At 35.7% G+C, this 26,322-nt stretch overlaps 3 protein-coding genes across 5 annotated transcripts in view; 2 read left to right on the forward strand and 1 right to left on the reverse strand.

The window, feature by feature from the left end:
* Positions 1-9,448, forward strand: part of LOC113523176 (uncharacterized) — a 28,923-nt gene extending 19,475 nt beyond the window's left edge. Inside the window, exon 7 of the mRNA XM_052891818.1 lies at positions 9,372-9,448. The gene's annotated coding sequence lies outside the window, so the exon portion shown is untranslated. The remainder of the gene's footprint in view (positions 1-9,371) is intronic.
* On the reverse strand, positions 1,183-15,709 carry LOC128200004 (transmembrane channel-like protein 7). 2 transcript variants are annotated; one of them, XM_052891817.1, is made up of 5 exons: positions 15,391-15,709; positions 10,914-11,117; positions 9,365-9,472; positions 6,009-6,109; positions 1,183-4,753 (listed from the first exon to the last, which is right to left on the reverse strand). In XM_052891817.1, the coding sequence occupies exons 2-5, from the start codon at positions 11,098-11,100 to the stop codon at positions 2,735-2,737; spliced, it is 2,415 nt and encodes an 804-aa protein (XP_052747777.1). In that variant the 5' UTR covers positions 11,101-11,117; positions 15,391-15,709; the 3' UTR covers positions 1,183-2,734. The 2 variants fall into 2 exon arrangements, with proteins under 2 accessions (XP_052747777.1, XP_052747776.1); XM_052891816.1 differs by lacking the exon at positions 15,391-15,709 and adding an exon at positions 14,820-14,997.
* Positions 15,710-15,779: 70 nt separating this feature from the next.
* The window catches only part of LOC113513703 (tyrosine-protein kinase receptor), a 57,884-nt gene continuing 47,341 nt past the window's right edge, over positions 15,780-26,322 (forward strand). For both annotated transcript variants that reach the window (XR_008252485.1, XM_052891815.1), the window contains exon 1: positions 15,780-17,282. Coding sequence is in view for 1 of the 2 variants with exons in the window: in XM_052891815.1 (XP_052747775.1) it covers positions 16,670-17,282 (613 nt within the window). In the remaining variant the exon portion in view is untranslated. The remainder of the gene's footprint in view (positions 17,283-26,322) is intronic.

A 26,322-nucleotide genomic window follows, 5' to 3' on the forward strand; every position in this document is an offset into this window, starting at 1 on the left:
AAGCGTAATGTTTAAATTATGATTACAAAACTGTCTCTCGACTTAGGTCATGTTATGTAATTTCCTACACTTACATACGTCCTTATAAAAGCTAACAAATAGTATGTTTTAATATAAAATACAAAAAGAAACGTCAAAATTACAAGTAGTGAGATCACTATAAGAGTTACACGCTAATAAATGCTATATATACAATATATACAACCCTTCTTATCAGCTTGAAGTTGTATAAAAAAAATGGAGAATACCAGTGCCGGACTCTGTATCGAGGCGCCCCGAGTGAAATATTCTTCAGATCTTTATTAGCAGTAATTGGTTACAAATTAATTAAAATAGCGACCATTTTAAATGATTTAAAAACGAAAACATGTTGTAAGTTAATAAAATATAATGTAATTAATTTAATTTTGGTTGTTTAAAAATTGTACACTACTGTATCCGCTGACATTGATGCTCCTTTCCACTTTGGGTGTTGCTGGAAGAGAACTCTATCAGAGTTAAGCTCGCCTTTGTACTTTTGATTACCTCTGTCATATTTTTATAACTAATGTGTACAATAAAGTATTAAAATAAATAAATAAAATAAGTCTATACTAAAGATATAAAATAGAGAAATCAGTAAAGATAAGCATCATTACTGATCACTGTGCACTATGTTTATCTTATTCTTTCAAATATATTCGTAAGAATTCGTAATAACCCGTGAAATAAAACTAAAAACATTTTGAAATAATTTGTTATCAAAATTATCCACTTGGATTGACAATATTAAAAAACTTTCCGGAGAGGAAACAAATGCATATTGAACTATATTAGAGTTATAAAGAGAGTCGTGTTTTGACTGATTAAACTATGTTGTATTTTTTAAACTATTAATTACTCAAGTAATATATTCAAATAATAATATATGTATAATAAAATAAATAAAATACTGGGTCTGTAGGAATAACACCTAAGTCCTCAGGAATGGCAACGCATGGGGGGTATCATGGGCGAAACAGTATACTGTGTTATGTCCATGGTACTGCTCATGTCTATAGGCGACGGTTACAACTTTCCGTGGGCCAATCAATCAGGTGGGCCGTCAGCTTGTTTGGCATTCTAAGTTGTATAAAAACTAAATAAGTATATATATATATATATATATATATATATATATATATATATATATATATATATATATATATATATATATATAGTGTTTGTCTATAGGAGAAGATATTCGAAAATTTATTTTACCAAAAATGGCGAAAAGGAGATCGATAATTTGTATACAAATTACTCTAAAATTGGAAACTAAAAAAATAAATATTCAGGTACCTGGTTAGTAACTCTCAAATAAAACACCAATCAACAGTAAAAATAAGACAAAACCCCGTCTGTTTTAACTTTTTTTTTTTTAATAAATAGTAACAATTAGTGATGGCCCCATCCATGATTTGTTTAAGACGCGTTGCCCCTCCCCTAAAGCCGGCACTGGCTTATTGAGAGCATTGTTAATAAGATTTTACAACTGTATACATCCAGTTAGTCAAATGGGAACTAAAATAGCAATAGTTATGTCTTATCGGGTAATTTGTTCCTAGTTCGACATTACCGGTCTACCTCCACTTCTTATACGACGGCGCCGTCTTGCTTTTTCTCAAGCGAGCTAAACGAATCGATTCTATCAGTAGATTCGTTTGCTACTTCTTTAGAGAAGTTAGATAAGCAAGACAAAACGATATTTCTACCGCGGACAGAAGATCCTAATATACATAGAGCTTTACTACAAGAATAAATAAGTGGGTAGAACGGGCATATCCGTGAATTTAATAATAGTAACTAACTACGTTGATGCGCTTACGACCCGCGGCCTATTAAGAGCTAAATCAGTCGGAGCTCGCGAGCAACAGTAATCAATATCTATTAGGGCTGGGCAATATACAGCAATATCTATATATTTCAATTACAATATCTATATATATTGGCCCAATAATGAATCTGTTAAATGTTTGTTATGCAACATTTAATGAAATAAAGAATCCGATCGCCATCAATGTGCAAAAGACGTTACCAGAGGGAGACTTTGTACAAAAGTCGTTTGCTTGGGCACCTCTGTCTCATTCGTGTTTCTACCGTGAAGCAGTTGTGTTTGCATGGCTGTGTTTCGGTTTGAAGGGTTGGATATGGCGTGAATTTACTGGGTACGGAGGAATAACACCTGAGCCCTCAGGAATGGCAACGCATGGGGGGTATCATGGGCGAAACAGTATACTCTGTTATGTCCATGGTACTGCTCATGTTTATAGGCGACGGTTACCATTTTCCATCAGGTGGGCCGTCAGCTTGTTTGCCATTTTAAGTTGTATAAAAAAAAAAAGAAAAGAAAAGAATGCAATATATTGGATCAATACCAATAATGTCTAATAAATATATATTGGGTTTCTGTGTCGCTCATTTCGATATCGCCCATACCGATCGGATATTTATATTAAAATCGAAATTATGTACTGGATCTATATCTAATATATCTGTTATTGGACCAACAGCACAATGAGAACGTGCGTCTCGCTTACTCACACTTAAGTAACATCATATCTTAAATTATTAATAAATTTGTGACAATCCTCCTAAACTTTGCGTGATCAGAAGGAAGTGGTACATTTTGGTGACATTGTCACAGATCAAAGTATACAAGTGCCACTTCTACCCAGCCTATTCGACTTTATATCTTTACTAGAATTCAAATCGATTATCTAGAACTTTGCCTAATCGACGAGTCGTCGTCCGCGAAGCTGGCGCGGTTCCGCCTCTCGCACCGTTTCTGGTGCTGTCGTATGAACGCACTGAGCCTATTTAGAAGGAACTGCTTATCGCGTCCTTCTAGAACGAGCTGGTTCCTCAGTACGTCGACCATATGCCGGTTGGCTGTGGCGACTGCCCAGTAATAATACAACAATAGCAGCAGAATAGCAAATGCTGGCACCGCGAATGTCGAGGTGCCCAACAGGAATATGACCTCCCGGAAAAAGTACGGGAACGTACTGAATGTTTGTATAACGTACGCCCAAACGGTGTCGTACCCTCTGTAGGGACCACAATTCATTGATGGGAGGATCTCGGCGACCGAGTAACCCACAGGAGCGATGGATATCACAAACCCAAATAGAAGAACGTACATGAAGAGAGATTTAGATTTCGACGCCCTGTATACTACTGGGGATGGGATACAGTTCTTCAGGCACGTGAACATTTTGATATAGAAGATCAGGAAGTAGAATATGGTGCCCACAATCGGGAGGAACGGACAGAAGAACGAGCCCATCCATATTATAGTTTGTATATATACGATGTCTAACACGTGTTTTGGCAAATAGAAGTCCTGCTCGCCGATGAGTTTCAAGAACCTATTCCTTGTGTGGCGAGCAATGCACGCTCTCGGAAGGTTTATGATGAACGTGATGAAAAGCTGGAAAGCTATGTCGGTCAAAATAAGCTTGTACAGTTGCTGGCCCACGTATGTTTCCCAGCATTCGAGGCCTAGCTGTTCTTCAGCGTTATAAGAGCACACTCTACCATTGAGACTTATGTACATATATATTTGACTTAAGAGAACGACTAGCGAAGACAACCTCAACAGAACCGTTCGCAATAAGGTAATGTTCAGAATATTTGCCGGATTGTAATCTTCGAATTGGACTAAGTAACCGAAGATTTCCGGAACGATTTTGTTTAGCACTACTATGCAGAGGAACGGCAGGAATTCTAGAAACGTAACACCTAATTGTCCCACGAAACTCTCTCTGTATTTACGTATACTTTCACTCTTGTCCAAACTCAGCTGGCTGAAAGTTAGTCTCTGCGCCGTACGATTTCCCGACTCGGCATAATCCGGACTTTGTGCTATGTCGTTTAACCTATCCAGTGAATAATTAAATGTCTTATAAATAAGATATCCCGATGCGCTTAGTATAATAATTACAATTACGTTTATAAACAGTCGTTTGAAATATATCAAGATTTGACCCTCCCTTGTGCGAAGCTGCCTCTCCTCTTTGAACCTCTGCTCTTCTAAACAACCTTTGATTTCGTTGAATAGCGCTTTGTGCTTTATTTTTGCTGACTTCTCGTTGTGAATGCAGAAGTCCCAGCCTCCGAACACCAAGTTACAGTACATGTAGAACTGTCCTTCGCTCTCCACCAGTTTCTCTTTGAAGCCTTTAGCGGCCGACCTTACAATGGCTATCAGCCAGAACAACGCCGTGGTTATGGGCACTAGTATATATGCTAATGGCATATCGTAGTACAGTTCAGCATCCCATACACTTCTCAACTCATATCTATAGATTTGATCGCTGTACACACCGTAGAACAGGATGGTACGTTCCATCCACCCTGTACCTTGGATCACATCGAGTACCACATTGGAGTCAGTGGAATTCCTACCTAAATATGCTTGGGAACAGCACACAGATGAGTTTGTCTCGTACTCATCACAATTCAAGTGTCTCTCGACTAGCAATTCGTTTGGTAAAATAATGAACAAACCTACAATTACTGACACGAAGATCGTGAGGAACAGAAGCCACCTAATGAAGAGGAAGTAGGAGACGACGCCGGTGCCGAAGGTGCCCTCGATCTCCCTCATGGCCGACTGCCACAGCTCGAGCTTGCCCACGATCTCGCTGAACCGTATTCGGAGACGGTTCCACACTTTCCTCCGTTTCCAGTGCAGATGCTCCAGACCTTGCAGGCGGAGTTTTGTAGCGTTCTGTAATTCAAAATCAAAACTGTAAAACTATTATGATGTCAGAGGTGTAACCGTTATTTTTTAATGGATGACAAGGGAATTGTAACCCCGCCTGCGCTATCGGTATACACTGGCGCACTTGCTAGTAGTTGCCAAGCTTGGCTGGCGAGTTGGCAACCGCAGTTAGGCTTTGATGTTTTAAGAGAGACATCGCTGCCCATCCCTCGACCATTAGGTTCCCTTAGTCGCCTCTTACGACACCTACGGGAAAGTATGGCCCGTTCTACGCCGAGACCACGCGTCATGGCATGGCAATGGATTTACAGAAAGCTACATTAACAGCGAGTGGGCTGTTTTGTTTATTTAAAACTAGCCACACGCTCCGGCATAGCACGTTTTTTTTTTAAATAAATCAGCCCGTGTTATTCTCTACAAATGTAGTTTTCTATAGACGAATAAATTTAAAAAATCGATTATATATTTTTAAATTTTTCCATCAAAAAACAAAAAAATAAAATTTATCCTCTTTATATTAGTTTAGAATTAAAAAAAAATCATGCGAAGCCGGATGTTAACCCTTCTTTGCATACTGGTGGAAATTACCATCACAACATTGAATGCCCAAAAATTATATAAAAGAACAAGTTCACTTTGAGTTGATCGTGTCTGGATGCCTTTTTAACGTCCATTGCAAAAAAAAACCTAGCTGTCAAATTTATTTCTTTGACCATTTTCCCTTTAATTTTGAACACGAATTATATCACCTTGATTTATTTCACCAATAAAAAAAAACATGCAAAGAAGGTTTATTATTTTGTAACAAAACTTCAATTTTATGTTAGCGTCCGGTAGGTGTTTCGATAAATGAAACCACAACGCTATCTGCAGTGCGCAATATTGTTTCATATTTCCATCCTTGAATTCTGATATAAAATTCATTCAAATATAATTTGATAATAGTAATTTAATTTATATAATTTATTTATAATTTATATACATTGGTTTATTTATTCAATGCGGTCACAGGTGGTGGATAGTGGATGACCATCAAATATGGTGGTTATGGTATGCGAAATCTAGATGCAATAATCGTCGTCAACCTTTAACTGCCCACTGCTGGACATACGTCTCCCCCCCAAAAGGCAGGTTTTGCCAGTAGTTGCCACGCTTGGCAAACGGGTTAGCTACCGCAGTTAGGCTTAGAGATATTTTAAGAGAGATTCTGCTGCCCATCTCTCGACCAAGTATACAGAAAAAAATATCCCAACAAACTCACCTGTAGTCTCGCTTTCAGATCTCGTTTCTGCATCATGGGTATTGGCATAGCCTTGATTTGCATAATCTCCTCCCACGTGCGTTCTTCGTTTGACAGATTTTCTAGAAAAAAAAAAACGACCGTTGTAATGTGAGGCGGCGTGTTAAACCCCTAGACTCTAAGCTAGACCACCAAGGTCGTCTAATTAACCCGTCTGGGAGAGGGGGGTGGGGAGGGATTGTTAAGAATGAGGAAATAGCAGATTTATTGCTAGCAATATACCCTATGGGGGGGAGGGGTAGTTAGTAATGCGGGCTACCAGTCCCATTGCTAACAAAATACCCTGTCAGGTTGACCTCCACGTGGTCCTTCCCGGAAACCATCGTGCTGAATCCCAGGTGTATTCATCACGATGGGCTAACTGACCTGCCTTTTCATTTTCACCTATCACCTCTCACTGGTGCTGTGCCAGCGTATACCATTAGCACAGGCGGGGTTACCATTCCATTATCACCCTTTAAAAACCCCCATCTGCGAATGTAGTCGTGAGTATATCTCACCACCATCATAATATATGAAACCGTTAGATAGTTCACCTAAACCATATGACCAATTATTGGTTAATTAACATCCCCAAGTTTAACGAACTAATTATTCATATTTTCGATTCGACTCAGTTCTCAGTTCATTGCACCTTATTATCGACTGGTAACTGTTTCTAAAGGGGAGGAGGGGGGACGGGAGGGATTGTTAGTAGTGCAGTCTACCAGTCCATTGCCACCAATACACCCTATCAGGTCGACCTCCATGTGGTCCCCCTGGAAATCACAGTGGTGAATTCTAGTCAAATTTGTCACAATGGGCTAACTGACCTGCCTTTTCATTGTTTCTAAAAGAGAAAAGGAATCGAGAGGGAGGAGTTTGTTTGTAAGGGGGACTAGCTTCCCCATTACATCATCAACCATGACAACATTGTTTTTAAAAATGACAACGCATTAGACAACCACGAGAGACAAATGTATGCCACAAAGTGTCTCCATACAAATGCTTCGAGAAAGGCGGCTCAACTTTTTCATACAATTTTGCATGATAAATAATTACGAGTGATTCCTTTATAACTTGTATATTTATTTCGTCTTATAAATTTTGCATCTTTTTAATGCGCAAAAACTAATTTTATTTATTAAGTAATTAAATATAGATATTTCAAGATATATTGTGTGCGTAAGTATACGGAACGTTAATTAAAAAAACGAGTCAGTTAATTTGACAATTAGCTGACAAAAGTTGACCCGTTTTTGAGACTCGATGCTCTATCTATATAATCATATATACCAGAGGGAGACTTTGTACAAAAGTCGATTGCTTGGGTACCTCTGTCCCATTCGTGTTTCTACCGTGAAACAGTTGTGTTTGCATGGCTGTGTTTCGGTTTGAAAGGATATGGCGTGAATTTATAGGGTACAGATGAATAACACCTAAGTCCTCAGGAATGGCAATGCATGGGAGGTATCATGGGCGAAACAGTATACTCTGTTATGTTATGGTACTGCTCATGTCTATAGGCGACGGTTACCACTTTCCATCAGGTGGGCCGTCAGCTTGTTTATCATTCTAAGTTGTATAAAAAAAATCTAAACATATATATAGTAAGCGTTAAATTTCCGAAGCAAGAAAATTAATAGACTTGACGTATTAAGATAATATGTACAACAATTTATAGGCCAGACTTTCAGGTACATACAACTGTGAAAACCGCATCAAAATTTGTGCAACATTTTTGCGTGATGTCGAAACAAACATCCAGGTAGACAAACGAAATTTCTATAAATTATTATTTTGGCTACTATTGTTGTTAAGAGTAATTACTTTTTAATAATTCGACCTCTTTCTTAGTTTTGTATGAGTCATTGTTTTGACAGTTCATGTAAAATTAAAACAATAAAAAATTTGTCTAATATGGAAAAAGTGCAGAATTACTTTTTTGAAATGCATATATTTATTTTAAATAAATAAAAATACATTTGTGGCATAAACAATTGTTCTTGTGTGTCGTATACCATTTTTTCTTAAAAATCTCTCAAGTCCAAAGTCTAGTTTTAAATTTATTATAATAGCCAGATAAGCTTAAACGAAAGATTATATTATGTGTCCCATAACAAAAAATAAGACCAACTTTCATTGTAACATTCATTTTTCATTGTAACTAGTTTAGTTATATTGTTCTAAAAATTAAATTATTAAACCGATTTTGATAAAACGTCTATATGGACAATCTGTAAGTATATCCTTTTAGATAAAAAAAGAATTTTCCAATTCATTTTAGAATTGACGAAGTTATGAGGTAATAAACATAAAAAAATCAACCTCTTTTTCGAAGTCGGTTAAAAACCTGTTACTCCCTACCGCCACCTACCGGAACTATTTATATATCGGATATATTAAGGGTCAAATATTTGAATTAAAAATATCCTACGATAATCTCTCTCAAATTAGAACAAGCAATTTACAAAATATCATTAAAATCCATTGCTATTCAAAGTTTAATAAAACAAAAATTAAACTTTTTTTTTTAAATTTGGCAAAATCGAGAATCAAACTAGAGACTACATTTACAATACAACGCCTCGGAAATGAATGAGCAGCGACCCTTCACACGTTATCACTAGGGTGATGGGGTTATCAAATATAGGTACATGTGTGTATTTGAATAATTATTATTAGTCTGTGATAATCTGTTTACTTGTTAACCTGTATGTACATGTATATACTTGTATATACATGTATATACCTGTATCTACATGTATATACCTGTATATGTATAAACTTTAGGGAACACAAACAACGTGCTATAGCAACCTGTTCTATTTTCAAAGTATAAAATTTAAATTTTTCTGCCAATTTAAAAAAGGAACTTCCTCTAAAAATATATATATTGATTATTCTTCTGATTTTGAACAAACTTTTTAAACTGCCTTGTCGGATTTATCTGACAGAAAATTTATATTTGTTTATTTATTTATTTTTCCTTTATTTGTCTACTATATTAACAAGATTAAAGAATTATTTATTTACATTATATTATGAAATCTCTTTACCTACTCTTTTTTCTAAAAACCCCACGCTGTGGTCTCTTAGTAAAACCTCGAAAGGGAGCTCATTCCATAACTCTCACTCATAGGTTTAAAACATCTCTGAATACAATATTAATAAACTTAAAAAGAAAATAAAGCAACCTATCAATGAGAATTAAAAAGAAAAAAATAGTCACAACTCAGCTGTGTGTCTACATTCATGTTTTCAGTGGAATTAATGAGAGTGGTAGATGGTACTATCGTGAAGACCTGTTATTAAATATTAAATAAATATTCGCTTACCGGACAGATCTGGCAGCATGGCGAGGTGTATGTCGCGGCTCTGCGTCGTGCGCGCGTATGTCGACTGGCGGCGCTCATTCTGCGACCGGACGCGCTTCACCGTCGTCGCTGTGAACGTTATCTTATCAGTGCTAGTGATGTGGCGTGCGTCATCGATTATGATTCATCGATTGTCCGTACAATCGATTGTGATTTTTATAAATAAAATGTTCTAAATATGATGACTGTGCACGACGCACCTTTTTTGTATCCTTTTTATATTTTATTAAAAAGATGTTTTGTTTGTAATTTGAAGTCTGTGTCAGTTTAGTTTTCGTTCGCTTTTTTGCTCCCTTGGTATTTTTATTGGCTTTATTGGTTTTGTATATTGGCTTTGTATATTTTTTTATATAATTATATTATCTTTCTAAAAACACCGTGTTTCCATACCAGCGTACAGTCCTTTCGCCCATAATGACTTTTTTTTTAAAATCGTAAATACTTTTAACCATTTTTAAACCACTAGTGTAACGTCACGTAACATACATAAATAAATCAAAAGCAATTATTATTTATATATATATATATATATATATATATATATATATATATATATATATATATATATATATTTTTTTTATTGCCAAAAGCATTGTACAATAATCGATCAATTATTCCATTTTTAAAAGAGTTATTAGCGATTGTTAACAAAATAATTGGCATTCGAATTTTTTTATTGCTCTTAGTGCTAGCATTTTAGAGAACGTTTATTATAAAACTGAATTTATAATTGATTTGTTTTATCTATGGTTTACATATAGACGATATTATCATCAACTGTTCAGCCATTTATAGATAGATATATATATACTCTTTATTGTTTCCTCCATAAGATTACAATAGTAAACTTATTATAGGTGACTTGTAACACAGGTTCTTCTAAACCTACCGCAAGCACCAGTCTCTCACAAAACTGGTCTTCATTTCAAATTGTACCTCATGTTGTTACTTTATTCCACCTTTTTGTGAAGAGAAAATAAACCATTTATTCATTCATTCATTCATTATAGATACAAACAATTACAAGAAATGTTCACAGTGAGAAAACAATGGGCGGCCTCTATCGATCGCTAAGAGCGATCTCTTCCAGGCAATCTTTGGATGGAGAGGAGTAATTATAAACAGTTTGATCGGAGGCACGATGAAAATGTTGTCATTTTAAAAAACATATAGAGATGTAATACATTCCAATAAAGTAAATATTCTTAGTAAATACCGAGTCCTCAGGAATGGCAACGCATGGGGAGTATCATGAGCGAAACAGTATGCTCTGTTATGTCCATGGTACTGCTCATGTCTATAGGCGACGGTTACCACTTTCCATCAGGTGGGCCGTCAGCTTGTTTGCCATTCTAAGTTGTATAAAAAAAATGTTTGGTCATAAATATTATAAGATATTTAGAAATAAGTGTATAATGATGCACTTTACTTTCAGTGCTGTTTTTTAATCTCTGATTAAGCATCTTATGTTTCATGTAGGTATATCAATGGACAAATGGTGTGTACTTACTATTCCTGGCTTGTTTGGAGGGCAGCAGCGTAGCCAACTTGGCAGCATCAGCTCTCTGGAGATTCTCGAAGAGTTCCTGTTCTTGCCCAGGGTATAACTCCTGGTAGAACTCCCCGCCAGCCTCCTCCCATCCCTCCTGGCGTTTGGAGGAGCGCGCCTTGTTTTTGGATGAGTTCCCACCCGACATTGTTCACTGCATTCTAACTGTGAACATAAATTTACATAAATTAATATTTTGTTACACAAAACCCTACATAGTATTCGATCATTATTGCAGTAAATTGACAATTGAAAAAAGAATAATCAAAATCGGCCCAAAATTGACATAATATACAGACAAAAATGCCAAATCCAGTACCTCCTAACTGAAGTAATTTCAAAATTACAGAGGGAGACCTTGTATAATTACTGTGCTGTCCTCGTGTGTTGTTACCATGGACTGATGTGCTATGTCTCTCGTGTCAGAAAATGAACTGCTTAAACTTAAATAACATTGCATGAATTGCCACTTAACTGTAACACTGTGCTGCCCACAAATAAGGGCAAGGGCATGATAATTACGTTAACACAATGCGTTACTAACAAGCCAACTTGTTAGGTTTTTGTTTATTTCAAATAACTGTTTGTGTAACAGTATATTATTATTATTTTTTATACAACTTAGAATGGCAAACAAGCTGACGGCCCACCTGATGGTAAGTGGTAACCGTCGCCTATAGACATGAGCAGTACCATGGACATAACAGAGTATACTGTTTCGCCCATGATACCTCCCATGCATTGCCATTCCTGAGGACTAAGGTGTTTTTTTTTAATGGATGAAAATGGAATGGTAACCCCGCCCGCACTTTCGGTATACACCGACGAGGCACCAGTAGAAGATGATAGGTGAGAATGAATGCAGGTCAGTTGGCCCACCGTGATAAATTCTACAAGAATTAACCAAGACGGTTTCTAGGGGGAACTGCGTGGAGATCGACTTGAGAGGGTATATTGCTAGCAATGTGGCTATTAGACCTCATTACTAACAATCCCTTTCCCCCCGGACTAAGGTGTTATGCCTCTGTAACCTGGTAAATTCACTGCCTATAATCATCAATCAAAACATCTTTATTCATATACATCTGTTACAGACTCTTATAATAGGTCATTTTGTAATTCTAATAATTACTATATAAAATAGTAATGATTTAAATTAATAACCAGTAATTAAAAATAGAATAGAAAGTAAAAAAATTACAATACTATTAGGAAGCAGTGGACTTTTTTTTTTGATGGGTGAAAATGGTATGGTAACCTCGCCTGCACTAACGGAATACACTGGCGGAGCACCAGTGAAGAGTGATAGATGAGAATGAAAACAGGCCAGTTAGCCCATCATGATGAATTCATCAGGAATTAACCATGATAGTTTCCAGGGAGAACCACGAGGAGGTCGGTGGTTGGATGTATTGCTAGCAATGGGATTCTCAGTCTCCATTACTAACAATCCCTTTCCCCCTGGGAGCAGTGGACTGTGATGAGATGGTAAAATGATGAAGACACAGATTTTAGCATAGAAAAATATATCAACAGCAACCAAGCAAGCAAGGAATGGACAATGCAAATAAGAACATTTGAAAAGAAAATATATATAAAAAAGTATAATAATATCTAAAGTGTGTGAATGGGCCTGACAATAAATACACATCACATTAATACAATGTTCAAGTGCATGGATTTTTGTCATTTAAATGGTTTTACATATTTTATCATATGCTTTAGTACAGAGAGTCCTTTTTATATACATCTTAAAATTTCTTTCACTTCAATTCAAAACTTCATCTGAAAGTTTATTATAAAATACATATACAGAATGTTATATGATATATACATTCATCTCTCTTTTTTCATTTAAGTCTTTCCTCTTGTCGGTGCAACTAATTTATGCATCTTCTTCCAGCCAGTTCTCTCCCAGGCCATATCCTTGACCTCCTTATACGACATGACACCTAGTGTTTCTTTTATCTGTCCCATGTAGTTATTCCTTTGATCTTCCTCTTTTGCCCTCTATTTTTCCTTCTACTATGCTCTTAAAAAATTGTATTGTATACATTCAATAACAATGTTTTTTCATTTGTTTTCATGAATAAATGTTTGAGTATATTGCATTGTACAACAATGGAATTGAAGTAACACAACTAATAAATATGATACAATTGTAAGGCCATCTTAGTGCTGAAAGCAATCTTTTTAAAATTATTTCAAAGGTAATGGACTAAGGATTATCTTTATAGTGTGCTCTGCCAGTGAATTGAATATTGTATAGAACAAAAACAAAATATAATCAAAAATTTCAAAGCTCTCATACAAATTGTACTGAAAGTTCATAATATACCAGAGGGAGACTTTGTACAAAAGTTGTTTGCTTGGGCGCCTCTGTCTCATTTGTATTTCTATTCCTCAGGAATTGCAACGCATGGATGGTATCATGGGTGAAACTATATACTTTATGTCCATGGTACTGCTCATATCTATAGGCGACGGTTACCACTTTACATGAGGTGGGCCATCAACCTGTTTGCTATTCTAAGATGCATAAAAAAAATATATGTAAATGTATGTCCAGTTATCAAATTAGTATGTTATATGCAGTATTAAATTTATATGATATTTATTATTATGTTAATTTATATTAATAGATAATTTTTTTGTGTATGTTTGCTACTGCACTTTTTTTTTATTTTTTATTGGATGATGGTATGGTATGGTAACCCCGCCTGCGCTAACGGGATACGCTGGCGGGGCACCAGTGAAGGGTGATAGATGAGAATGAAAACAGGCCAGTTATGATGAATTCATCAGGAACCATGATAGTTTCCAGGGGGAACCATGAGGAGGTCGACCTGGTTGGGTATATTGCTAGCAATGGGATTCTTAGTCTCCATTACTAACAATCCCTTTCCCCCCATGCTACTGCACTTAAACACTATTTTTACTTAACTGTTAACTGGTAGAGAATGTCATGTAGTGTTAAATTTTATGCCTTGCTATGTGTAGAAATTTTATTGTGCAATAAAGAATTACAAAATAAAATTTGTACAAATGGCAATTCCTCCTGGTAACCCACATGGTTAATTCACCGGAAATTCTTCAGGATGAGCTAACTGACCTGCTTTCATTCTCACTTATCATCTCCAATTGGTGCGTTGCCAGCATATACTGACAGTACAGGTGGAGTAACCATTACATTATCATCCATTAAAAAAAAAAATAGAACTTATATTTTATATTGTGGATATTATAATGACTAAGGAATTTTTTTTTATAATTATGCTGTGCCAGTACCACAGCTTAAAAATATTTTTAGCTTGATATTTGAGTAATAAAGATGATATATATGAATAAATGTAAATTGTAATAGTGAAAATACATGAATAGAGGCATTTGAATGGCAGAATCAACAAATTATAATTCAAGTAGAAATTAGACCAATGTACTGTGGAATTAGTAAAGATGCTTTAGTAGTTGTTATACAATCATACTTACAAATGGAAAAACAGATTTCAATAACATTTTGTACAAGGGAAGGCTATATCTTAATTTAACACATAGGGTATGTTATATACTGATTCACGTAGGCAAAACTGTGGGATATAGCTAGGGTTAATATTAATAGTATCCACTTATGACTTCATTTCTTATATATCTGAAACAACCTAACCAAACACCTTTACAAAAGGTGTGATTTTTTTTCTATTTCTAAGTAAAATGTAATTTAATACCTACATATAAATAAAGGTATAAGTAAATACTAATAAAATAAATGATGATGAGTGAATTATAAAAAAATTGTATCAAAAAATCGATTTAACAATTAAAAAATAAAAAAGGTCTACCTAAAAACATTCTAAGATTGTTACTTACGTGTTGAAACAAAAAAAAAATTACACTACATGTATTGATATATGACACATATTAAGGTATTAATTAACAGGAATCACTGATTCAACTACGCGTAGGTATGTACTGTAATATTGTAAAATAAATAAACAATTATAATATAAAACAGATCAGACAGTCGACCAAAATAAACTCGATCAGTTCAAAGGAGTGGCGAACAATTACTAAGTATGTTCTGAAATGAAGCTACAGATGATCATTTTTGTCAAATTATTGAATTAGTTTGTCAAGAATATTGCAAGAATCAGTTTTATAACTATTCATATATTTAATTCATAAAAAAATAATTAATTAATTATTAATTAATTCACTAATCTGTCATGTTATTTAACATACCTATAAATATATTGGAATAATAAAGAAAATTGTTATAATAAATTTGTTTCAGAACGAACATTATTAATTTTTTTTAATTCTCGTCAAGTGTCATGTGTCATTCGTTTTTGCAATGTTTTTTTTAATGAATGTCTCTCTCTATCCAAGGCCGTAATATAATTAATTAAAAAAAAATATATTCTATTCTACAAATACCTACCTTTAAGGATAAGTTAGGTTTTTGAAATATCCATTTCACGTTTTTTCACTGTTAAAAGTTCGAGCCATAAATTTTATAATAAGTCAATATTCCAATGTAATAATATAATTTTAGAATAAAAACAGACTTTTTGTTCAAACAACAATACAAACATTTATCGATCACTCGTAGTGTTAAAATTATTCGTGACGTTTGGAGCAATTATTCCCTAAAAGATTTTCCTTTCCCACTCGCATAGCTAATATCATTTTATTGAGGAAATTAAAAGTCATGAAGTCGATAAAAACACCCTCAATTTAATATCCGTGCAGACGGATCGGAAAAATCGGCCACCCGCCATTCGCGTAAACAATTTCTGAGGAAATTTTCTTCATCTAATATCCTGTTCATATTTTCATTGGTTGATTTTCGCGGCAATATCCTATCTGACCTATCATGTGCTTGTACTGTTACCGACAGCCACTCGCGTGCGGCTGACGTGAGCAGTGATCCTAATTGGGCCAATGCTACATCCGGTGTCCGATGCGACAGCATCCTGCGCGAAAAGCCCGGGAACGGCAGAAGATAGAGTGACACCTGCGCAGCATCTCCGAGCGCCGTTTCAAGATCACATCTCGCGAAAAGTAATGATTATTTCGGTCCACGGGCGGTTAGTTCCACATACTCCCGCCGTGGCGCTACGCACGGGAGTGGGACGATGTATGTACCTTGTTATAGACTGTTAAAACGTATTATCAGTGGTGCAAATTGAAAAATTGCTAATGTGTATCTCGGATTGAACTTATGGATTGTGCTCATAGTGATACGCTATGCGAAGACTATGCTAGTTGACCCCGTGTGGGTAAACGCGCAATTCGTGTAGTGTGCGGTGGTGTCCTGTCGTCCATTTCTGTGCCCTGCTTTTCCAGGGTTGTGCGGGCGGGCCGCAGTGCTCGCGCGAGGGTGTCTCTAAACCTATAGACCCACGTTTAAGTGACATTGTGATGAACGTTTTGCATAGAACATGTATTCAGTGGACTTCACCTTTAGTGTATCGAGCGATTCGAGTATCGTTTATTGGAGATTATCCATGTCCGTGCCGGCTCGCGAGAGGTCGTCACAGCTCTTAAAGTAATCAGTGATCGACGCTAAACAGGGGTCGCATATTAAAACCTATTGTTATGAACGTATTCGACAATAACAGTGTTACGGACGCCCAAAATGTCGAACACTATATTGATAGGATCGACCGCTTCCAGCGGGCAAAAATTCGCTATCTAATACCATTATTGGAATACTAATGGCGCTTGGAAAGATTATTATCATACTCGCCGTCGTGTCATTCGCTGTAAGCGATTATCATGAAGTCAAAGCAGAAAGTAAAGCGAAGAAAACCGTGGCGGCGGAGAAAGAACAGAGATCGAGGTCGGCCAATCCGAGGGGAGAACGTGGCTCGTTCCAAAAGTTAAGTTCCCTGATGAACAGGACCGAGGACAGACGACTGAAACCTCGGCGGAACGAACATTTAAATAAAATATTGCAAATGAACAGAAAACACGACGACATGTTGAATGACAATCAAGGCGCAATAGCGATTAACCAGAAAACAGTTCCGGACAACGACTCGAACACATTGGCGGACAAGATTAAGGTGCTGCGTAGCGAAGGGCCAACGTATGAGGCCATCAATAAACACAATTATGTGTCGCAGGCTACAGGGGTTTATTGTAATTTTGAAAATGGAACGAATGGGTCATTGATAGATATTTGTATGTGGCAATGGAACCACACGGTGTCCAGTCATGGGTTAGGTTTCAAAGTTGTTACTGCTGATGATGTGCGGATCATGAATGAGACGACCAGGGGCTTGAAGTTTTCCGGGCCTAAGAACGACGCGGATGGAAATGTCGAAGGTGAGGTAGCCTGCTGAATGGTGTTGTTTTGTTTTTTAAGTTCAATGCGTGTGAATTATCCTTTCAGTTTGACTATTTTGCATGCATGCTTTGTAGTGATAAGTGCTTCATAGTTTCTATGATATTGCGTATTTATTAATAATGACGAGCTATATACTGGAGCCATTTTAGAGTTTCAGCAATTACGTTCAATTATTTAGGATTGATCAAAAGGAAAGAAGCCTTTTACAAACTGATGCATTGCCCACATTTACTTACATAAGAAGATATTTTGAAACAATGCTATTTTTAGTATCTAGAAGTTTTTATAACCTGTATGCTCATTTGCGTAGCCCTGGTAGCTGTGCATCATGTACTTTTATCAAAAGAAGTGAAAAGTTGAAACCGATGTAAAGTCAAAGATTGTAATGCAAACAAATTAAAAAAAAAAGGACCAAATATGTCTTTGACACAGTTTATGGTAATTTCGTAGCCAAGAAAGAAAATTTAATAAAAAATAATTTTTAAATTACAATAAAAAACTAGTTATGGCGGACGATCCCTTATCACGCTAGAGTTTGTTTTCAAATGCAAACTCGTGAACTTGTTGATCCTATAAGGGTTGTAGCAGAAAAAGAGAGCTGGGCCCATAACCTTTTAATATAATTAATTTGAGAAAGTTTAAATAATCAATGAAGAAGAATTAAGAAAAAAGAATAGCATATCAAGTAGTTTAGTGTAAGTATATAATGACAAATAGAAACAAACAATATTAACTTTAATTGATATTTTAATAAAAACAAGTAGGTATGAGTGTTAAATCAAGATATAACAAAGCAGAAGAATGTAAACACAATTGCCAGAAACATTAAGAAATAAATTTTTTCCTATTAAAATGTTACAAAAAATGAAATACCAAAAAATGTTTTACAAGTACTCAAAATAATAGAACCAGTAATAAAATCAATAAAGACATAAATGTCTTGACTGGCCAGACTTTAGTACAGCAAAATCTCAAGAAACCTGTTGCATCCAGGTTATACATATTATACGCTGATAGGTATTCAATAAGAGTTTAATGAAGTAGGTATTTTAAAAGCAAAAAAAAATTTAGAGCTCAATGGAAGTAAAGCTGTACAGAGCATCAGATCCCTTGGTATTATTATCTTTTGGCGATTATTCTTTCGAATACATAATTTATTTCTTAGTCTTGAATCTGGTGCAATAAAGAAATTAATAAATAAATACCATATATCGATGGGTGAGAAAACAGTCAAATTTATTTAAAATCACGATTCATAATCTGGAATCGTTTAGACCTATTTTTGCCAAATACAAAAACAATCTCGACTGAACCAACTTTCAACAATAACAAATAAATAAGTCATGAATATCCATTGACGGTTATCGTAATTGTCGATTGATATTCACGAATTTTCACGATGATTCGCTAAATAGGAATGCAAAGCCAATTAAAAAAAAAACAGAAATTAAAATATATGATCATTGTTTATTTATTCTGTGTTTCAGGAATTAGTGCCCTCTAATTTCAGGAATTAGAGGCACTAATTCCTTATAAAGGTAATAACATCTGAGTCCTCAGGAATGGCAACGCATGGGGGGTATCATGTGCGAAACAGTATACTCTGTTATGTCCATGGTACTGCTCATATCTATAGGCGATGGTTACCACTTTTTATCAGGTGGGCCGTCAGCTTGTTTGCCATTGTATGTTGTATAAAAAAAACCTGAAATCCACGCACAAAAAACAGACGATAAAAAATTAGTCACTCGTTGAAATATGAAAGTTAGTCCCTTAATATTTGGCACTTTAACTACTCAATCATCATGATTTGGCATACACCTAGTATAGCAACGGATGTGGATCACCGTGGGCGTCACAGTAGGTGCGTTCGGGGGGAAAGGAATTGTTAGTAATGGAGACTGAGAATCCCATTGCTAGCAATATACCTAATCAGGTCGACCTCCATGCGGTTTTCCCTGGAAACTATCATGGTTAATTCTTGATGAATTCATCATGATGGGTTAACTGGCCTGTTTTCATTTTCATCCATCACCCTTCACTGGTGCCCCGCCAGCGTATACCATTAGCGCAGGCGGGGTTACCATTTCATTTTCACCTATCAAAAAAAAAAAAAGTAGGTGCGTTCATGATGTTATTCCATAGGCGACAGTTACCACTCACCAGAAAGTTGGCCGTCAGCTTGTTTGCTTTTCTAAGTATCATAAATAAATGTGAAAAAGATTTAACTCAAGTTTAATTATAACTAGTATTTCGTACAAGCTCCGCACGGTTTTTTTTTTCAAAATTAAATTGTTTTTAACTGTTTTACTCGCTAATAATCATATATGTTATGTGTAAGTATATTTGTTATTCATATATATTTATTCGTTTATATATGTAATTTTAGTATGTATGTATATCAATAATTAGTAGTACCGCATTCGAGTATTCTGACACTTCCCTATGGTTGACTGGGAGAGAATGCTTTTAGCATTAAGTCCGCCATGTACACATATTTGTACTAATGAATAAATAAATAAATAAATAATAATGTAGCGAAAGAATTTTTAAAATAGATCCAAATTCAAATCAGCTTTATCCAAATAGACTTGTTTACAAGCATTTTTAAATCGTCATTTTTTTTTTAAATCTATTGCAAGGTGTGAGTATTCCGAATAATATATAAATAAAATAAAATAAAATTAGATAACGATGGAAGCAGGCGAAGAAAAACAATAGCGTATATATATATTGTCATTGACAAAAATAAATAATAAAAAATACAAAGAGGTTTCACAACATACACCCCACCTTGCGCATACGCATTACTACAGCGCAATAACAAAATTATATGTCAAGTCGATGAGGAAGTTTCACAGGACGACCAGAACGTGTAATCTTGGCTGGACAATTTTCAACCTCAACTTTAGAATCAATAACTTTATCATTTGATCCCGATGGCCGTGGAAACTGAATATCCTCTAATTGTGACACCTCTAGAGGGTATAAACGTTGCAAAGGTCGAAGACGTTCGCCTTTAGCCGTTTTAATACGAGCTACCCTACCAATGTTATCAACACCAGGACATATCTGTAAAATGAGACCCAAGGGCCAATTTACGCGTTTTAAATCATCTGAACCAATAAGTACAATATCTCCAGGTTTCAGATTGTTCTTATTTTTGCCATACTTTTGCGTTAATAACGATAAATATTCTGATCTAAATCTTTGTTTTAAATCCCTATTGATTTTTTCAATATAACGATAACGAGTAGCAAGATTAGATGAATAAGCTTGGTCTAAATCACTTGTATAAGTACTGCCTACCTTAAGAAACATTGCAGGAGTAAGAGCTGTAAAATTTTCAGTGCTGTCTGCTATGTAAGTTAAAGGACGTGAATTAATAAGTGCTTCTGTTTCGCACAGTACAGTCATCAATTCTTTTTCTAATAGAGCAGCTTTACCTAAAACTCTTCTCAGAATTTCTTTAATAGTACGAATCATTCGCTCCCACCATCCACCCCACCATGGCGCTTGTGGTGGAATAAAGTGCCATGATATCTTTTGAACTGAGGTTTTGAAAGAAACGTCGTCCCAATTAATTGAATTTAAGACATTATTCGCTCCTCGAAAATTAGTAGCGTTATCGCTGTATATAATCCTAGGCCTACCTCTTCGTGCAATAAAACGTCTTAACGTCAACAGGAACTCTTCAGTACTAAGTGAAGAGCATATTTCCAGATGTAAGGCTCTGTAAGTAGCACAAGTAAAGACTACTATCCAGCACTTCTGATTAGATTTGAGATATACTGGTCCTGCTAGATCTATACCCGTTACTTCAAATGGTACTCCACAAGTTACACGTTCTGCAGGTAATGGAGCGAAAGGTACAGTACTAGCCTTAGCATTATATCGTTTACATATAATACAATCTCGTACAACATTTTTTGCTAACCTTCTGACACCAACTATCCAATACTCTTCTCGTAAGTTATTTATAAGAGTTTGTGTTCCAGCGTGAAGACTATGAACATGTTTATATCGAACGAGTCGCCTCACTATTACATTTGTGCTAGGCAGTAATATCGGAGTTATAAAACTCTCAGTGTCACCACTTAGTGTCAATCTAGTTTTTACACGAATAACATCTTGACTATCTTGAAAAATATCCATTTTGAGTCTTAATTTTATCTCATCAAAACTTTCATAAGACTCCTTTTGTATTATTGACATCAATCGAGTTTCTGCTCTTTCATACTCTTCAGCAGTAATATCTTTATAACTTCTATACTGTCGATAGAACTTGGAAAATCTCAAGCACCATGCAACGGTTCTAACAATTTTTGAATACTTCCCAAAATGAAGAAGTCTGTCAGAAAATTTGGTACCTTCTTGCACAGTTAAACAGCTTTTCTTTACTTCCTTGTTGACTTCATTTTCATCTGGAGCAACATCAGAATTGGGCCACGCTGATTGTGAATTATGAAGCCAAGCTGGACCCTCCCACCATCGACTTTTCAATAAATTTTGAGCATTGCATCCTCTTGATGGAAGATCAGCTGGGTTAAGTTCACCAGGTACATGACGCCAAGCATCTCTGTTACTTCTTTCTGTAATCTCTTTCACTCTATTGTGAACAAAAACATTTAGACCTGATTGCCGTCTTATCCATGCTAACACAATGCTAGAATCAGTCCAGTAGTATTCTTTGCAATTCAGCTGCAATGAAAATTTGGCTTCTGTAGCCAATCGTGTGGCTAACAAAGCTGCAATTAATTCAAGTCTCGGCATTGTAACTGGTTTCAATGGAGTAACTCTACTTTTAGCAAGAACAAGTTGTACTGTTACCATATTATCATGTTCCGATCGCAGAAAGACGCATCCAGAATAAGCGTATTGGCTTGCATCACTAAAAACATGAATGGTGTTATTGCTACCAGATAAATTTGATACACTCAATCTTCTTGGAATACGACATTTTTCGATAGCATTTACATGATGAAGCCATTCTCTTGCTGATTTTCCCAATTCTAAGGTAAGTTCTTTGTCCCAGTCCATAGACTTTTCCCAGCACTTTTGTATTAATAGTTTCGGTATCAGTGTGGTAGGACAGAGAAACCCGATTGGATCGAAAATACTTTGCGCCATTGATAACAATGTCCTTTTTGTAAGCTTATCTGTAACTTGTTTGAAAAAAGGAACTTTACAATAGAGTTCATCATTTTGAGCATCCCAAGTAACTCCTAATACAGAGGTATCTGCTTGATTTTTATCTAAAGTAGGGCCAGTCACCCAACATCTTAATTCAAACTTACCTTCGTTCATTATGTGCAAAGCTTCATTCATGAATTTTTTCATTTCAGCTTCATTGTTAACACTGACTACACAATTATCAACATAAAAGCTCTTTCTCAATTGACTGGCAGTATCGCCTACATATTTCTCGAGGTGGTATAGAATAGTAGCTGATAGAAGGTATGGACTCGTTTTAACACCAAACACTACACGACGGTGTCTAAAAATTTTTAATTTTCTATCTGAGCTGCTAGGGTTGTCCCACCATAAAAATTTGAGAAACTTGCGATCATTTGGATGGATAGATATTTGTAAAAAGGCCTTTTTTATATCGGCGATAATACCTATCTTGCCTTTTCTAAATTGAATAAGTAATTTTGGTATTAATTCTATAAGATTGCTTCCTTTTTCTAGACAAGAATTAAGACTGACACCTTCTTTAGTCGTAGCAGATGCATCAAACACAGGGCGAATTTTAGTCGTAAGGCTAGATTCTTTAACAACAGCGTGATGAGGCAAATAATGTCCGGTTTGAATATTATCACCCATAACCTCCTCAATTATGTTACTATTTAACCATTCGTTGAACACCTCATCATAAGCGTTCAATAAGCCTAATTTTGTAAGCTTATTAGTAGTTGAGTGAAGACGTTTTATTGCTAAATTAAAGTTAGAAAATAAAATGTCTGCTGTATCCTTCCATGGTAAACTAATTTCATACCTATTCTCACCATTTATGTTTACAGTTTCTCTAAAAAAATTCTCAACTTCTTCCTCACGCTTCCGAGAACTTTTAACCTGCGCCTCATCTTTTATACCTATTGATTCAAGTTTCCACAGGTCATCAATATCAAATGAACAAGCGTGTATTGAAGTAAAATTACAATACGTACCAGAAGTAGGTCCCTGAATTACCCAACCAAATTTTGTCTCGATCGCCACCAAATTGTCACTTACATGTTCTGATCGCCCAGTGTACAACGAACCTAAAACATCAGAACCAATTAGTAAAGAAATCTCTGTCACTTCATTAATACAATCAGTGATGTCAATACCTTTATCCTGTAGTTGTGACAAAAGTGAGCCTGACTTTATCTTTGGCAAATTATCGCATATTTTCCTCTGCTCAAGTGCCTCTATTTGAATTTCATACTTACTATTGAGGCTTTTGCAATTTAATATAAATAATCTATGATTTTTTAATTTAGTCACTACTCCGCCGAACAAATTGTGCCTTAAGTGTTCATTACCTGTAGGTTTAATATTCAATTTCTCGATTGCATCTGACCTTATAAAAGAGCGTTGAGCACCTGAATCCAAAAGGGCTCTCACTGTAATGGTTTTCTCTTTGTATACTAAATTTAGTTTGACAGTTTGCAATAAAACTGTACTCGGTTTTATAGACTGTTTAAGTACTTGATCTTCTGCCTTCTTTGAAATCTTAGGTAATTCGGCACACATAATGGGATAATGTCTTTTTTCACAAACAATGCATTTGGGATATTTTCTACATTTTTTTGCATGATGTCCAATTTTTAGACATATCAAACATGTATTCTTCTTTTTCAGAAAATCTTTCTTTTCTTCTAAATCCCATTTAATAGGCCTTTTACATTCAGAACTATTATGCGTGGGTTTATCGCACCATACACATTCTCTTATTTCATTTTTAGTATGCACGACATTTTTCTCTTTGTTTCTGACAGCTGTACTTAAAAAACTTGCTGACGGAATTACAGGATTTGGATCCACGCTAGAAAAACCTCCTCGTGATAAATTAATTTTTTCTTCAGATTCAACTTCCTTACGAACAAAATGTAACAATTGTGTCAGCTGACTCTTTTCTTTATCGTTAGTCGCGACGTTCGCCTGACATCTGTTCCATGCGCGTAATATGTCTTCCGGCAGTGCAGATTCCACCATTGGAAATAAAAAGGCGGCATACTTATCTTGCGTCACGCCGAGAGATTCTAAAGCAAGAATCTGAGTCATTAGTTTATCATATAGGATACGAGTGGCCATCTTAGAATTATCGTTCCTTTGGACGATTGTTAACTTTAAGAGTTCTCTAACGTAATATTCTATTATAAGTTCATCTTTTCCATACCTTTGTTTGAGCTGTTGCATTACCTTTGGGTAGTTTTCTGCTGAGGGTGGAAAACTTTCCACTAACTCCCTGGCGTTACAACCTTTCTCAATACTTTGTAGGAGATATTGAAATTTATCTTCATCATCTATGTCGCTGTCGCAGTCAATCTTCTTGAACTGTGTCCAGAATGGAATCCAACTTTTTATCTCTTCGTTCAATAAAGTAAGCTGTAACTTCGGAAGACGAAAGTGGCGACGATGCCTTTGGGAAGTCTCTCCACTCTCTCTATCTGCTTTAATTACAGTATCAGAGGCCGAAGAGCGGGCTACCGCAGGACTGCAGTTCTCGCTGACTTTGTGTTTCAACAAATAGAATTTACTGGTGTAAGCCTCGGACAGTTCTAAATCATCATCGAAAAAATTTTCGTCCCGTTCCTCCATGTTCAACCACAAATCCATTAATTTGTTTTGGAGGAATGTTAATTCGTCGAAAATTTTGGTGATATTTGATATTTCCGCGCTCATACCTGTTTTATCATTCTTCTCTAGAAAATCTTCTATACGTTTAGCACACATAGTAAAACGACGACGTACTACTTTTCTTTGTAATAATGCCTGTTCCATTTTTACGCTGATCACGGTCGCCAAAATGTGAGTATTCCGAATAATATATAAATAAAATAAAATAAAATTAGATAACGATGGAAGCAGGCGAAGAAAAACAATAGCGTATATATATATTGTCATTGACAAAAATAAATAATAAAAAATACAAAGAGGTTTCACAACAGCAAGGTTCGGAAAGTCGTTATCTGTTGAGAAGAGCCCGCAAGAAGCTCAACAGTTACTCATTGAAGTCTCTGTTAACATTCATTTTCATTTAAGAGTTTCCTCTTGTCGGTGCAACTAATTCATGCATCTTCCTCCAGCCAGCTCTATCCAATTAAGAGCATAATAGAAGGAAAGATAGAGGGCAAAAGAGGAAGAGGAAGACTGAGGATTAACTACATGGGACAGATAAAGGAAACACTAAGCGTCATGTCGTATAGGGAGATAAAGGATATGGCCTGTTAACATTATGTGTATTTATTTAAATGTACTATGTCTAATATTACATGGTCGTTAAAAGCCCGTGCATGATCGACTAACACCGTGCACGTTTGTCATTCAAGTAAATATTTAGTGTGTAATAGGCTTTGTTTTAATATGTATTTTTAATAACAGTTTAAAACTTAATTAAAAGGTAGATCCAAAATATTCTTCGGTATCTTGTTATAATATTTAATGCACATTCCCATAAAAGACCTATTAACTTTTTCTAAACGATACTTCGGATTAAAGATTTTTGAATTTATCTATTATAAACAAAAATTAAATGTCTGTTATTTAAAATATTAGTGTAGACAACATAAGCTAGCAGAGACAACCAGACGCTCTCCTGTCTATGATCAAGCTAGGGCATAGCCCGCGTGTTTATTTATAATCCCTTTGTTAGTGCAGTTAATTACCATTCCTTAGAGAGGAGCAGTATTCAAACGGAGACAGAAATAGGGCGGTCAAGTTAGAGTCGACATAATTGGAATTCCCACTTACAAAGATTGTAATAGGGAAACGCCATAAGCCATAAGTGGCGCGCTCTATAGGAAAACCGTG

The sequence above is a fragment of the Galleria mellonella genome, unplaced genomic scaffold, assembly GCF_026898425.1.
Source record: "Galleria mellonella isolate WM207_F2 unplaced genomic scaffold, CSIRO_AGI_GalMel_v1 utg146, whole genome shotgun sequence".
Lineage (NCBI taxonomy): Eukaryota > Metazoa > Arthropoda > Insecta > Lepidoptera > Pyralidae > Galleria > Galleria mellonella.

Excerpts from the sequence above, each read along its gene's own strand:
- LOC128200004 (XM_052891817.1), bottom strand. The coding sequence starts at position 11,100 with ATGTCGGGTGGGAACTCATCCAAAAACAAGGCGCGCTCCTCCAAACGC. Across the intron at positions 9,473-10,913 it reads CTCCAAACAAGCCAGGAATA|CGACGACGGTGAAGCGCGTC; the intron begins GTAAGTACACAC and ends TAACGTTCACAG. Across the intron at positions 6,110-9,364 it reads CATGCTGCCAGATCTGTCCG|AAAATCTGTCAAACGAAGAA; the intron begins GTAAGCGAATAT and ends TTTTTTTTCTAG.